This window comes from Aspergillus tanneri, assembly GCF_003426965.1.
Source record: "Aspergillus tanneri strain NIH1004 chromosome Unknown AapTan_6_pilon_pilon_pilon, whole genome shotgun sequence".
In the NCBI taxonomy this organism is placed as follows: domain Eukaryota; kingdom Fungi; phylum Ascomycota; class Eurotiomycetes; order Eurotiales; family Aspergillaceae; genus Aspergillus; species Aspergillus tanneri.
The window spans coordinates 3,991,504-4,005,606 of NW_022984633.1; the positions used below are offsets into that span (position 1 = coordinate 3,991,504).

Here is a 14,103-nt window from a genome sequence, read left to right on the forward strand (position 1 = left end):
GTCAGCATAGGACGCTGTGCAGGTAGTGGCGGTGGTGATGGATGCCCTAAAACGAATAAAATGAGAGGAAAGGGTTAAACCGCCCACGAGTTGCCCGCAAAATTTTGCGGGATTCGCACTCTCAAAATAGTGTCAAATTTTGAATTTTCGAGCTATTTTGTGAGTTTACACAGATCAGTTTTTGTGCTGAGACTTGCCTAATTGGTTCGGGATTTGTTTTCTAGCGGGATATAGAGGGGGATCTATACCCATCACCACTAACCCACACCGAGGGTCAGAGATAACAGGCACTTCTCTGAATAGGTTTTCCTAATCTCCTTGGGCTTGGCTGCATTTTATATATGTTGTTGTAGCAGCCCGCTTCCTCTGCAATGATATTATTTTATTTTGGAAATTCCAGGACAATACTAGTGGGGCAGGAACACATTACGTGGCCGCTGGTCGGAAGATGATTATTCTCCGTCAACTTTCAGGTATTATGAGACTTGTCTCAGCTCCCAGTGGCCCCCAGATCATGCCCAACAATCTTCTGCCAATCGGCCTGAATCAAGCTTTGCAAGGTATAAAGCCTTTACCTTGGCCACATATACTCACTCGGGTCCTTGAAAAATTAACTATATCTCCAGGCTTTAACCTATCTGTTTTTTATCCCCGATCTTCTAGTCAACAGGTCTTTTGCCATGAATACCAAGCATTATGTTCTTATAATCCTGGCAGCTATTTCAACTGCGGTAGTTGCCGATCAAGTTAACGATCCTGACCGAGCCGACTGCGTGGTGAGCAATATCCAGGGCTTAATATTATTATCCTTTTTTGCATTAGAGCCTAACTTTTACATAGCCTAAGCCACTCGGGATCCCCTGCCCGGCGCCTTATGTCGTTTCATGCGATGAGAAATGCTGCATGTATCCCTGCGACTACGTACCGGAGACTGTTGTACCAGTGCCTACTGTTGCCCCCTCCTCTACGATCTAATAGGGAGGGTGATGATCCTTGGATAAGAGCTGCACTTGGGCCCGAGGCTTACATTCCCCAGGGGCTGTCTCGGCTGAGCCACGATTAAGCGATATATGTCTAGCTCCTGGTGATACTATATAGTTAGGCTAGGAGGTAAATATTCAAAGATTCAAGGTATCCAGGGCTTATGTTACGGACGGTGGAAACCTGTGTTTATAGAGCTAATACTTAGCTGGTCGGAAGGTATTAAGTAGTTACATCATGTAGCACTATATTTTGTTGTCTCCAAAATAAAAGCCCCCGCTGTTCCAATTAAATCCAGATGTGTGCCATAGATCTGAAAAACTGTGTATCCCAAGCCCTAATGCCAGCAGTTGTAAGGGGCTAGTCTGGGGAGTAGACCGTCATAGGAGTCGAGATGTCGAGATAATCGTATGTCGCGCTAGCCCCTACCATCGTATCACACGACACATTCCTCAGAACTCTGGAGAAAACCTTTAACGTCAAGATTTGTGCTAGGCAGGGAAATTTTAAATGAGGCTGTTGACTGCTTGGTTGTAGTAAGACCAATTGATCAACGATAACAAGCTGCAGCCCACGTTACACAATAAACTCTCTCCTACATCGTTTCTTTTTTAGCAGCGACCACAATAACAGATAAACAACTAGAAAGGAAGACTCATACGATTGAATTAGAAAAGTCAAATTGTTAAATTTCTAATAATAATTTGTATGGGGTGATGGGATACCGTGCTAAACTAAAGGTTTTTGTTGAGAGGAGACACCCAACTAATTGCGCCCCCAAGATGCCATGTTTTACCAACCACCAGTACCTTCCCTTCGGAAATTCTCAAGGCAAACGAAGCCACAAAATAATGAACAGCTTGCGGTATGGAAATAAAATCGTGTGTATGTAGATAACTGCTTTTTCATTCAATTTAATAATTTCAGAGTAAATCAGCCTTCTTATTTTATTTTTTCGTACGTATAAAAATAATCAAATACAGACCCGGATAGAATGAAACATCAGTATCACCAGCCATGACACACTCTCAAACGTGCTACCAAGGGCGGCGACTCATACGAGCAGTAAACACGGTGTCATTTCTATCTCCACTCTCATAGTCCTCTGTCCTGGCTGTGAAAATTTCACCATTTTCATCGTTGGTCCTCTCGTCCCAGACCCGAGAGTCTTGCCAACGGCCATTTTCTAGAAATTGGAACCTCAAAGTACATTGTCGTGGGAATGGCCTAGGATCCAGCTGAAGCTCATCGGTTTGGTGGTCGACTATCATGGGTAGGCCATCACCTCCGCCCTCCATAGTATGCTTTTCAGACCGGCCGGGCCCCTGACTAATGTCGATCATAACCCGCTGTGGGCAGGCGGCATTGGTGATTCCATCACACGTCCAGCTTGAACCTGGTGGAATTTCAAAAGTATCGGGGTTCTCAGCCTGGTTAAGATCCATCATGTAGTAAAGTATAAATATAGTGGACTTAGTCCAAGTAGATAGATAACATATAATCAAGACGAGCTTGCTTCTGTGAGGTAAAGAGAGAAAGAATATAGAACATGCCAACTAACTAGTATAAATAGCCCAGAGCAAGACGAACCAGATCAGTGCAGGAGCAATAAGTTATGACATCAACCCCTCCGTTAAAGCACGGTAATTCAGTAAGTCTATGAATCATGAAGATGTCAGTATATAGTATTAATCAAGGCCGAGTCTATATTCTGACATCACATTGGAAGGTTAATATGGACATAATCGCTATCCGCTGATGGGGGCTTAAAGGCAAAATAGAAATTATAGTATAAATCGCACAATTCCTTTGGAAAAAGGCCCTCGAATAACTCATATGTCGATATATAGAATTATCCTATAGATTAGATATTTCTAAAAAAAAAAAAACAGCTAAAATTCCAATAAGTGTTACTATTTATAATAGCTCCAGATAAATGGATTCTTGGCATACTACATACAAGTGTTAAATTTGCTATTCTACGTCCTTTCCGAATATAGCTGTTGGTTTTAATTTGTTTAAGTTAATAGTTTTGTCCACATGTAGAAGAGAGAACCAAGATATAATCTATTTTGAAATCCAAGTTTATGACGTCACGGAGCATTATTATTCGTGTGGGAGAAATAGTGGGTATTAACCACAGAATTGACATCACAATTCAAAAGTCTATTGAGCTTAATCTGTCATTTTCAATACCAATGAATCCGGAGACACCATATGTAACTCTGTATTTGTACTGGTGAGATACGCGAAGTCTGAAGTCCTCTTGTCACTACAACAATGACAAGTATACTTTACATATAGCACATTACCTAAATGAGGTATTTGCTACTATAAATTTAATTAACTAACTTTAGCAGTGATTCCGGCGCTTCCGGAGTATGACCACAAATAGCGTCCTTTGGGCCTGAATTTGTTGGATCTTTCATATGAAATACTCTTTAGGGACTCTTAATAGCGCAACCATACTTATGCGCAGGACATTATAGCCAACTAATTTGTCAAAATGTGGTTCCTTGCAGATAGCTCTTGCTTCTGGCCTATGTATCAGAAAAGTTAATACCCAGCCAGTATGCAAATCATATCATATTAAACCCTGAGGGACGATTCATGAATCCAGTCAAACACTTGACATGTCTAGAGCGAAATATGCCACTGTAGCAGCAGTTAGTGCTGCTGCAGGGGCGAGATCTGCTATACTATACTCCCATCGAAAAAAATCAACACTTGAGACTCCTCCTTCCCCTCCTCCATCATCCCGCGGCGTTTCGGGCAAAACTGTCGGATTAGAGTAAGACAGGCTACGACCGGGGCCATCAAGTCCCTTGCGACCCGGCGAAATGGTCGCAGGAAGCTGTCGATGAGACGTTCAAGATGTCGAATATGTGCCCGCACGTGGGGTCGGGTTCAACCAACACTACTTGGCTTATTCTGAGGCCTTCTGCAAGAACCTCACCACGAAATATTCTTCGGTTCGGATTATTACCGGTCCTCTATATCTACCGCACCAGGACGAAGACGGCAAATGGAGGGTTAGCTACGAGGTAATTGGGAGTCCCGGGGAATACGGCGTTGCAATTAATGTTACCAATAAAACCATGCAGGTTCCCATGTGGGTGGAGTGGTCTGGCGGTGACTACACCAATGATACATGTGCAGTGGTGGCATCCTCTACCCCGACGCCCACACCGGACCCTTGTCGGGTTAATATTGACTCGACCATTGTCGCAAGTATGTCGGCCTCTTTGAAAGCGCGCTTGTGCAACGGCTTAAACCCGCCGGCCGATTGCCTGGAGGACGATGAGAGTGCCGCGCAGCAACTGGCTGTTTTCGGCGTATCCTGTTTGCTAGCTGCATTTGGAACGTTGGGGTTCTTTCTAATGTGAATATGTTACTATATTATTGCTTTGATTCTTGAGGCCCTGCTTCTGCTACAGCCTACTCTACCTATTATGATCCCGTGCGAGCTCACGTCCCTCTCCCAGTGCGCAAACCACCTCGATGCTTACAGCTTGACGGAAATTTCTTTCTCCTAAGTAGGGATGGCGGGCGGCGTCTGAGCTACACCCTTTAGCCGCCCAGGCAGCAGGACTTCGACCGCACCGACGAAAGACATGTACATGTTATGGGACGACATCGAAATACACGTGACCTTTTAACGATTTTTCAAGAAATTCCCAAGATTTATGAACAGTCATTGTCTAGATTACATCGCAGCACCATACATGTATCAGGTCGCTAATCGCATTATGAAAATCGATGGCCTACTAGACACTATAAAGAGGCCAGATGTCGTACAAAATTCTATGGTTGACTGCACGGAGATCGAGCCCCAAGTTTTAAACAAATAAGCTATACCCAAAGGCGAGCTCCGTCTCGCCAAACGGCCTTAAAGGGAGACGAGCGCGGAGAACTGACCGAGGCCGATATAATGTTGCCTCGTGAGTAACCAAGGACGCTCCTCTCGCGCTAGAAATGGAACCCAGATACACAGGGAATGGCGGTCAATTTGTCATAACCGCTTGTTACGACATATCAGTACGATCATAGGTTGCCTAAATACAATGAATACTGGCCAATTTCTGGCAGGAGAAAGGCTAGGAATTCAAGTTAGCCCATCTAAAGTACGCCTTAAAGCCGGAAATGAATACCTGTCATATTCATGGCAAATCAATGACCCTTCAACAAAGGCACTCTTTGACAAACAGATAAGTAAACATTCTGTTGGTGCATATATAGCACTATACACACATGTTGGACATTCTTTTCTGGCCGTCCGTACTCAAGACCTTATAAAGACGATGGTGTCCTCAAATACTCCGGTTTGCTCGGGTTCTTCAGATTCAGGCCACTCTGTTGTCGAACATCAGTACCGGGGTTTAGAAGCAGTACCTATTGGGCAGCTACAAGATCTACAGACAGACAGTGCAAGATTACTGAAACGGTTAGAACTGGCAAAAACAAGAGCCATTAGCCGGACCTAGGCGGATGCTGTTTCCCAAACAGAAATGCTCATATCAAATATTCGGGATGCACAGACAATGATTAGTACACATCAGCGTCTCCTTGCCACGTCAAGTTCGGGAAAAAAAAAAAAAAAAAAAAAAAGCCATTTTTATAAGGAAAAATGACCTTATCAATTACGTTATTCCTTTACCCAATTATATGGGTTCCAGTGCTGGTGTGTGCTTGAATATATGCAAGGAATTTAACGCCGGCAATGATTATGCGTTATAGTATGTATATATTGCACTTGCCCTAGAAAGTATGCGGTATTTTCACCCTCGGCAGATCTCAAGTTCCGAAGATTTTTGATTACACAAAGGAGATGGTGGTATACTTTATAGTGCAAAGGTCCAGCTTAGCATAAAATATTGCTGTCGAAACAGCTCCATAAGTTTGTTGAATGTACTATAGTCAAAGGGGGGGAAACAGATAGACCCTAGAGTCACAAAACCCAAAATGACCTATAGCAGGAAGTTTCCTAGAGAAGAACAGCAAATTTTATGGACATCTCCATCAATGACCATCTGAATCCATATGTAGTAAAAAGATAGAACAAAATGCGATACATGGCTTTGAGTGGGCGATAGTAGATACTAATGGATCTTGACCATCACGAATACTAGTAGCATAAAATGTCATTCCATATTAGTGATTAGCTAACTAACATCTACAGGAGTGCCGTTAACGAGATGAGGAATTTCCAACGTTCCATGCTGCTCCCTAGTCGCTGTAAATCAACTTGGCAAAAACACCATGATAAAGATGCCGCTTCTCCCAATGGCAAGATTATATGCTGTGAATCAAACTCCTAGAGTTTATTAATCGTAATTCCGTGGAACCTGTTCTCTCCTAGATCTGGACAATGCCAGAAACTGAGTTCTCTTAATATATCTGTATGAACTGACTTAACATCACGCGATCTTTCTCATGCTGTTCTTTAAAAAAAAAAAAATACTGATGACTGAGAATAAGCCGCTCCCTGTCCAGGAAGCTATTTGCAGTAGCAAGGTGAGGTTGTAAAGGCCAACTTCAAAACTAAACGTACGTTGAGTTGTGACAGGTATCTTTTTATTTTATAGATCTCTTTTTACTGGCATTGTGCGTCCCATCCACTGCCAATGGATGTTACACAGTGGCCATTGTTCCAGCATTCAACTTGCCTGGCGTGAGAGCCGTATTGGCACGGAAGATCTGTTTGTTGCTCTAGTTTCCCTTGGGCGAACATGCCCTCGAATCTATTCGTAAATGTGGGACTGCGATTGTTTCTTGATCCTGCCTTGCAATGGAAATCTTACCACAATTTGTTAGTACGCGGGATATAATCTTGGCTTCAGAACGCAAGAGCTAACCTCAAAGATCTCAATTTTCTTGGTATTGAAAAACGGTAAGAGTTTCCTCCACCACCCTCCGTGGGTATGTCATGCGTAGTTGATATCTTGCCAGACACTTATCTCGTCAGCTGAGTTGATAACCCATACTGACAATATATGATAGTGGTGGCTTTTACACCAGCACAACAGAATCGTAGATGTGGCTGAGTCCTCCTTGCAGATAAGTGGTTTCTAGATCTAAGCTTCGCCTTGCGAGTGTTATGGCTGATTTTCCGGGGATCTATATCTGAGAGAACCTTTAATCTTGTTCTTCTGCCAGATACGGTTGTATTTCCCAAGCTGTAATTTGGTTTATAAGTGGCATGTCTTGGAGATATGTGCTGGCCAGCCAGAAATTTTCGTGGTGTTGCAGTGTAGGCAATGTTTGCTGCTGATGGAACGAACTGGTGTGATGTTGTTGTCATTTTTTCCTCCCTACACGGTCCATTAGAACTAACAAGACCACTGGCCCTGCCTTTTCTCCCTGTTTGTTTTCTTTCTTTAAAGCTCCAATATCCTAAGAGGAGCGTGGAATGAATGTCATGCTACCATCCCAGTGGAATATGGGAATTTACTCCCCTTTGAAGATTATATCCCGGGTGAATATCGAAAATTTAGACTGGTAACACCGTGTAGGTACTTCTCACAATTAGAGGAATCAGACTGTATTAGCATGCGGACGGGTGGGAGGGGCACGTTCTGAAGAATATCCACTTCCGGAGAAGTTAAAGCAAGTTGAGCAGCAGTATACATTCCTTCAAAAATTGAACTGTTGAACTCCAGTCATCTCCTTACATCTATGACAACCGGTGTTGTTTCGCAATATGTGATTTCCACGCTGGTCCTGGAGATTGGAGGCCCTCAAAGGGTGATTGATTTCGGGGAAATGTCTTGGAAGGTGAATACAGCATGTCTGTTTGATCAATTCCCTCTCTGTCTCTCACGTGTTCAATCTCAGTCATCTCAAATGTAGTGTTGACGTGGATTCCGTGACCTGATTCAATATCTCTACTTGATGATTGTTGTCTCCAGGTCGAGGCATTGAAGATAGGCTTGATGCACGGAACATTGACCGCTACAATAGCAACAATCTAGCCCAGAGGTATGTTAGCAAAGGAAAGAGTTTAACAGATAGACTAGTTCACTAACACTCTCACGATTTGACCAAACGATGCTTTTGTTGATGTTGTTCAGATTGTTTAATGACATTATGCAGCGGATTAGAGCGGCGCATATAACAAACACTCCGGAACAGAGCAATAGGGACATTCCAAGTTTCCTAAATTGGAGCAGAAAAGACTCTGTAAGTCTACGTTTATAAAGATTTCTGGGAGATATACCGTAATAGGGACACTTTGACTTGAATTATTAGAGGGATAGGGATGCAAACAATGAGTATATCAGTTCTGCAGTGTTTTAGTATATTTTTATATTTTTATATTAGAAATGGAAGACATACCCTATATTGGTCGCCGCAATAACAATATAATTCATTAAATCAGTCGTGCACTCAGCTAAATATACTTCAGCATGCCAGTGTAAGCATTGTAAAATAACTTTAAAAATTGCATACCGCCTGGATCTGGATAAAACTGCCAAAGTTTATATAAAGGTCGGCAGTGCAGAAATATCGTTAGGATTACAGCTATATATGTGCTAGCACACAAAATTGCTGTAAACCGGACAAGTTTTTTTAGAATAAGGCCTTGGCTGTAAAGGGTTAGCATCATAGCACTTTGTTGGAAGGACAAAAATTAATGTTATATATATAAGAAACAAAACCTAATACTGACGTGAGGCGACGGTAGAAAAATATCATGCATGCCTTTAAGCACCAGATCATTGAAACATAAAAACACCACCCAGCAGTAAGGCACTTAGATCCAATCTGAAGACGGTGGATCTCATCATTATTAAGCAACTTGTGTTGCCCAGAGGACCACCCGATATTGGTTCCATAGCGGCCTTGTTTTAGAGAAATGGTCAGCCTGAGTCTTCGGAGACGAGGACGATTTTTCTATGCTCAGTGGGGTATACCAATAAGTTCGAGCATGACAACGTGTCCCTGGAAAGAAGTAAAGCCCTTGTAAGTTCTCCACGTTAATGTATTTGGTATCGATGCTGCTTACAGTCCAGAACAGAAGGACCAGAATAGTAAAATAGTCATCACCCTGCCATTTTCCAGTCCTGTCTGCCTTCCACCGTGCAAATATTCTAAGGAGCAGAATAAGCACACCGAACCCATACTCTATCCACACCTCTGTCTCAAAAGAAGTTATATCTCCTACCATCCTAGCAAGCGTGTAGTATGAAGTTCTAGATTTCCAAAGTAATATTTGGCAATACATTTTCCTCTTATAGACCTAAACATGGATTATCATGTGATTGACGAGTACGTATTCAGGTTCCTTTGTCTTCGAACCAAACCTTGCCAGTACCTTAGTTAATATCAAAAAAGATACGCTATCATATGCCTTTTTTTTTTTTTGCCCTTTCCCTTCCTGTTGGACAAACTGTAGTAATTACTTTTAGTCACTGCATTTGTAGTTGCGCAACACATACGGATGAGTTGAAGCTCATACTGCAGATGTTAGATATTGTACGGCGACAAAAACCAAAAATCAGTGGCAACGGATTTAGAAACCTTAATTATTTCCAATAATCAGAATTAAGTGGTCGATCATGGCCCACGACCCAATATCTCCATATTAAATTAGATAGGAGTGCATGGTTCTCTCATTTGATAGGCTCATTCGGAAATAGTTGATGTACATATTGCTTAATGGAATCCAAAAAATGGAGCTGTGGGTATTGAGTGGTATTGATGTGGGTCGATCATGGCCCATGGCCAATATCTCCATAATAACCTTCGATAGGAATTTATGGTTCTCTAATTTGATAGGCTTATGCTGAAATAGTGGATGCATTACTTTAATGAAAAATAGAGGTGTGGGTACTCAGCTGTTATCGTATTATACTCCTTGTTACCAACCTGAAGTTACCGAAGGATGTGAAACCTAGTTAAGACAGCAAGTGCAGATTGTATGATGTCTTTTGATTAATTGGCATCTTAGGATCCTTTTCTAAAAGAGCGGCTAATTGAACGCTAGGGTTAATAGACTTTAAGGCATGTGTTTGGGTACCCAGTGCAAGACAGCAGTAATTAAAATTGATCACTGATTCCTAGTATAGTCATTGCAGACTTTCTTATAGCTACAAAAAAACAATTTTTTTTTTATTAATACCTACTTCTACGACGATTCAGTTGTTTCTGTTGGAGCTCCTATTCTTAGAACGTGCCCTGAAACGAAGGAAGTAAAAGGAAGAGGGGCTTGGCCATACCGCGTGAGCCGCGGGCGAAATTTGCCGCGAAACTTGTTGCCAAATTGGTGCCAAGCCTCGCTCTTATTTGTTGCTTTACTGGCTTCGTTCCGATTTGTTAGCCGCCTTTGGTTTTTGTATTTTGTTTATTAATCCTTGGGTTTGTTGTGGAATCCAGGGGAAGTGATACGAAGGGAGCTATAGATCAGCTACAGGCCGACCAGTAGTCTTATTAGGAAGCAGATGTCATCAGTGGAAACACCAGGAATCTCAGTATCTCAACCAACTGAGCCTACTAAGTGGTTCACTATATCCTCATTGAGGTGCTCAACCAAGCTAAAGGATTGAGGGGTACCCGTCGCACCGCCTCCCCCACTTTTTGCAGTAGGGGGTCGGCTACACTTCAACGCAAAACACACTTCAACGCAAAAAAAATAATATATTAAAAAATCAATGAATATTGCCTAATATAAAAATGATGAAGGTATACCACGATCCCCTTGCGTATCTATAAAAAATAGCGATTCAGATGACTCATTTTCTGACTCACAGAAGATTGTGTGGGTGATTTATCAATATCTTGACCAATTTGCTTCAAAAGAGCTTCCGCACCCTTGCGATTTTCTTTCTGCATAGCTCTATAACGAGACCGTATTTCCTCTGCTTTTCTCTCGTCAATTTGACGCCGAACTTGCCAATTATATATAGGACCTGGTTTGACCTGCCGGCGGGATCGCGTGGTTGAATTAGATGGTCGTTTTGCGCCTCTAAGGTTTCATCCAATACCGCCGCGGACATGGCTCCTTTCTCTGCGTTGGATAAAGCACCACGCAGGATACGATCAATTGTAGGAGAAAGCTCCTTTTAGTGGATCGTAGTAAAGTAATTTGATGACGAATTGAATGCAGTGTTTTAGGTGTTTCCACTTTATTCTGCAGTGGTGGCGTTGGAGTCCTCTGTACGGTAGTGGTAGTGGTAGTGGTAGTTGTAGTAGTGGTAGTGGTAGTTGTTGTCACTACTGCAGTATTCTCGGTAGTTAACGAATCCAGCTGGTCAAAATTCTCAATTATATTGTCCCCGTCATATATTTTCAAAGGTTCCTCCTCCATATCTGTTGTATATCCAATCTGTTGCAAGACATGCATGGGATTCCATGGCCGGATCCCTACCTCCCGCCAGCCGGCGCGGGATTACGGGGCTTTAAAGCTTGCTTCCGGATGTTATCAATATCATATAGGAATTCTAATTTGTCATATTGCTTGCCATTTATACGGGAAACGGCGTTAACTGCACCGGCGTGGCAAGCTTTAAGCTGTTGAAAGGGAACTGAATCAAGCGGTTGTAACCGGTGTGTTAAATGGGGTGGAAAAGGTAACAAAATAATTTTATGATCTTGACAGAATCGCACAAAATCCATAGTAAGATGGGACTCATGGTTATCCATAAGAAGAAGGCGATATCTCTCTTTTTGTCGCCTGCGTCCGGCAGTATGCTGGTTAAAATGATGAATCCAAAGATATGCAATTTCATCATTTGTATACCCTGATTCAGAGGTTTCAAGAATATAATCATCTGGAAGATTGGTTTGTGTATACCAGTCCTCTAGCCGAACCTTGCCTGGCATAATCAACAACGGTGGAATTAAGTCACCGGTAGAACTGACACACTCAATTGCGCTTACCAGTATCCGCGATGACGCGCTTGCAATAGCGTTATTGCGCTTTGGATACTTAGTAATAACTGATTCAATGCGTCCCTGGCCAACACGGAAGCCAGTTTCATCAAAATTCCAGATATCTTTATCTGCAATATTAAACGCCTCAATTTGATGCTGCAACTGATTGTACCACTGCAGAATATCTTCAATATTCTCTGCCTCGCGCCGATCCATCTCAATTACACGCCGCTCCCTTTGGTATACTGTGGATTCCGTCGTAGGAAGCGATATCCCCAGTTTTTGGAGACTCTTGGTGGTGGTTTTAAAGGATCAGTATGGCCTTGTTTAAGAATTGTATTAGCAGCCTTTTGAACATCACTAATACTTAACGGAGCGCCTAGGTCATCAAACCGATCAATATGATTATATAAAGCATCAAACTGAGCAGGATCAAGAGGCTGCTGAGTCGGTTTCCGCGTTGATTTGCTTGCTCTACCACCAATTCGAGCACGAAGGCGATGATAGGATACACCATATTGACGCGCAATTTCTGACATATTAACGCGCGAATTTTCGCGTTTTTTTTCATTGTATTCATGTACGGCCTTCTGAATAATATTCTCCTCTACTTTATATGTTGATTCCATGATTGTGGTGGTGGGAATAGCTTCAAAAGTAGTAAAAAATTGATTTTTGCGTTGAAGTGTGTTTTGCGTTGAAGAGTGTGTTTTGCGTTGAAGTGTAGCCGACCCCCTACTGCAAAAAGTGGGGGGAGGCGGTGCGACGGGTAGGATGGATCGTCCGATACTCTGCACCGCCAAGTCGGGAGGATCATAATTTTTCCGTAAGCACCATTTTGTAACCTGTGGCTTGTTGCGCTTTTTCGCCTTATTAATTATTGGCTTCCGTTTGTTCTTGCAGCTTTTCCATTGTCTTCGATTGGCTCGTCTCCCGCTTGGCGACCCAAAGGTCTCTCCCTGTCAGCGGCTGAACCCGTAGAACCTATATAATATGCCTATGTACAAAAAGGAATCGTTAGAGGGAAAGGAGGGGTAAAAAAAGAAGGGGAAAAGTCACGTGGTATGGGTCGGGGGCCAAAACAGCCTGTAGGGCCCAATAGGGACAATAGGGACAGTAGGGATAGTAGGGTCAACTGGTCCGAAAGGTCAAACGGGCTCTATCTAGCCCTTTATACTCCTCTTCGAAAACCTATTACACTGATGCACAAATGCTCTGTCGACAAATATGGTAATACTACAACGTGCATATGAAAAAGGCCTAGTTAGATGCGCGAGAGCCGCATTCGACTGGTCGACCTCCGTCCTTGGCTGAGCTACCAGCATTATGAAAACTTTTTGTATAAAAAGGAGCTTGGTCCTATCTAAGAAGGGATCAGTTAGATATTTAAGCCTTAATTCTAGGCCGGAGTATCTACCTGCGTGGATATGAACTGTAGCATCCTGCAAAGATAAAAATTACTATTCAGCCATATAAAAACTCAAAGGCTCTAGGAGAGCCATTATTCTGGTGTTTTATGTAATTTTCCATTTTAATACTTTCCTTGCACTATCAAGTCTTAGAGCATTGATTTACCATCCAGGAAAGGAGGCTGCCTGATTAGTTCGTCATCTAATAGTATTCACTTAGAGTGTGATGGTATATAGAAGTAAGCTTAAGGGCATAATTGATAGAAATAGTAAATATGAACAAATACCACCCAGATCTGAAAAGTATCAGCAGAGATCACAACTGACCTGCTTTTTCAGGTATACAAGAAATACCCAGTATAAATAATATGCATGTACCTTTTTCTTGCTGGAAAATATTGGTCAGCCACTGAATAATCAGTACATACATTTTTCACTAATAAAGACACACCACACCCCATCTTTCCATGTTGTGCCGCAGGCATCATGTCGTACAAACTATGTACCATCCGAATCAGTAAAGTCAGCTTTTATATTTCAATGTGAACCGACTAGTTGGCCAAAGATGTTTCCTCCTCGCTCTTGCGGCTATGAACACATCCGAATCAGAGGGACATAAATAAATTGGAACGACACTCCCAGCAGTGGGAATATTAAAGCCCTCAAAACCTAACATGAACGAGAACGGTATGTCGATGCTTGGTGGGGGCGGGTAAACAAACATTCGGAACTTCAAGCAACCACCATTAAAGAGTGCATCAAGTTCCTACCCTTAAGGGTAGATGGTGAGTTGCAGCAGATTCCAGAAGAGTAATCATTCTCTGACAGAAAGAATGATCAT

At 42.5% G+C, this 14,103-nt stretch overlaps 3 protein-coding genes across 3 annotated transcripts; 1 reads left to right on the forward strand and 2 right to left on the reverse strand.

The window, feature by feature from the left end:
* Positions 1-2,018: 2,018 nt before the first annotated feature.
* On the reverse strand, positions 2,019-2,426 carry ATNIH1004_009318 (uncharacterized protein; the record flags this gene model as incomplete). The annotated part of the gene is made up of 1 exon (XM_033573912.1): positions 2,019-2,426. One exon carries the CDS (start codon positions 2,424-2,426, stop codon positions 2,019-2,021), a length of 408 nt encoding a protein of 135 aa, XP_033424464.1.
* Positions 2,427-3,855: 1,429 nt separating this feature from the next.
* Positions 3,856-4,367, forward strand: ATNIH1004_009319 (uncharacterized protein; the record flags this gene model as incomplete). The annotated part of the gene is made up of 2 exons (XM_033573913.1): positions 3,856-3,876; positions 3,930-4,367. The coding sequence occupies 2 exons, from the start codon at positions 3,856-3,858 to the stop codon at positions 4,365-4,367; spliced, it is 459 nt and encodes a 152-aa protein (XP_033424465.1).
* A 3,287-nt stretch (positions 4,368-7,654) lies between these two features.
* Positions 7,655-8,066, reverse strand: ATNIH1004_009320 (uncharacterized protein; the record flags this gene model as incomplete). Its single annotated transcript, XM_033573914.1, has 2 exons — positions 7,655-7,948; positions 8,007-8,066. 2 exons carry the CDS (start codon positions 8,064-8,066, stop codon positions 7,655-7,657), a joined length of 354 nt encoding a protein of 117 aa, XP_033424466.1.
* Positions 8,067-14,103: the final 6,037 nt, after the last annotated feature.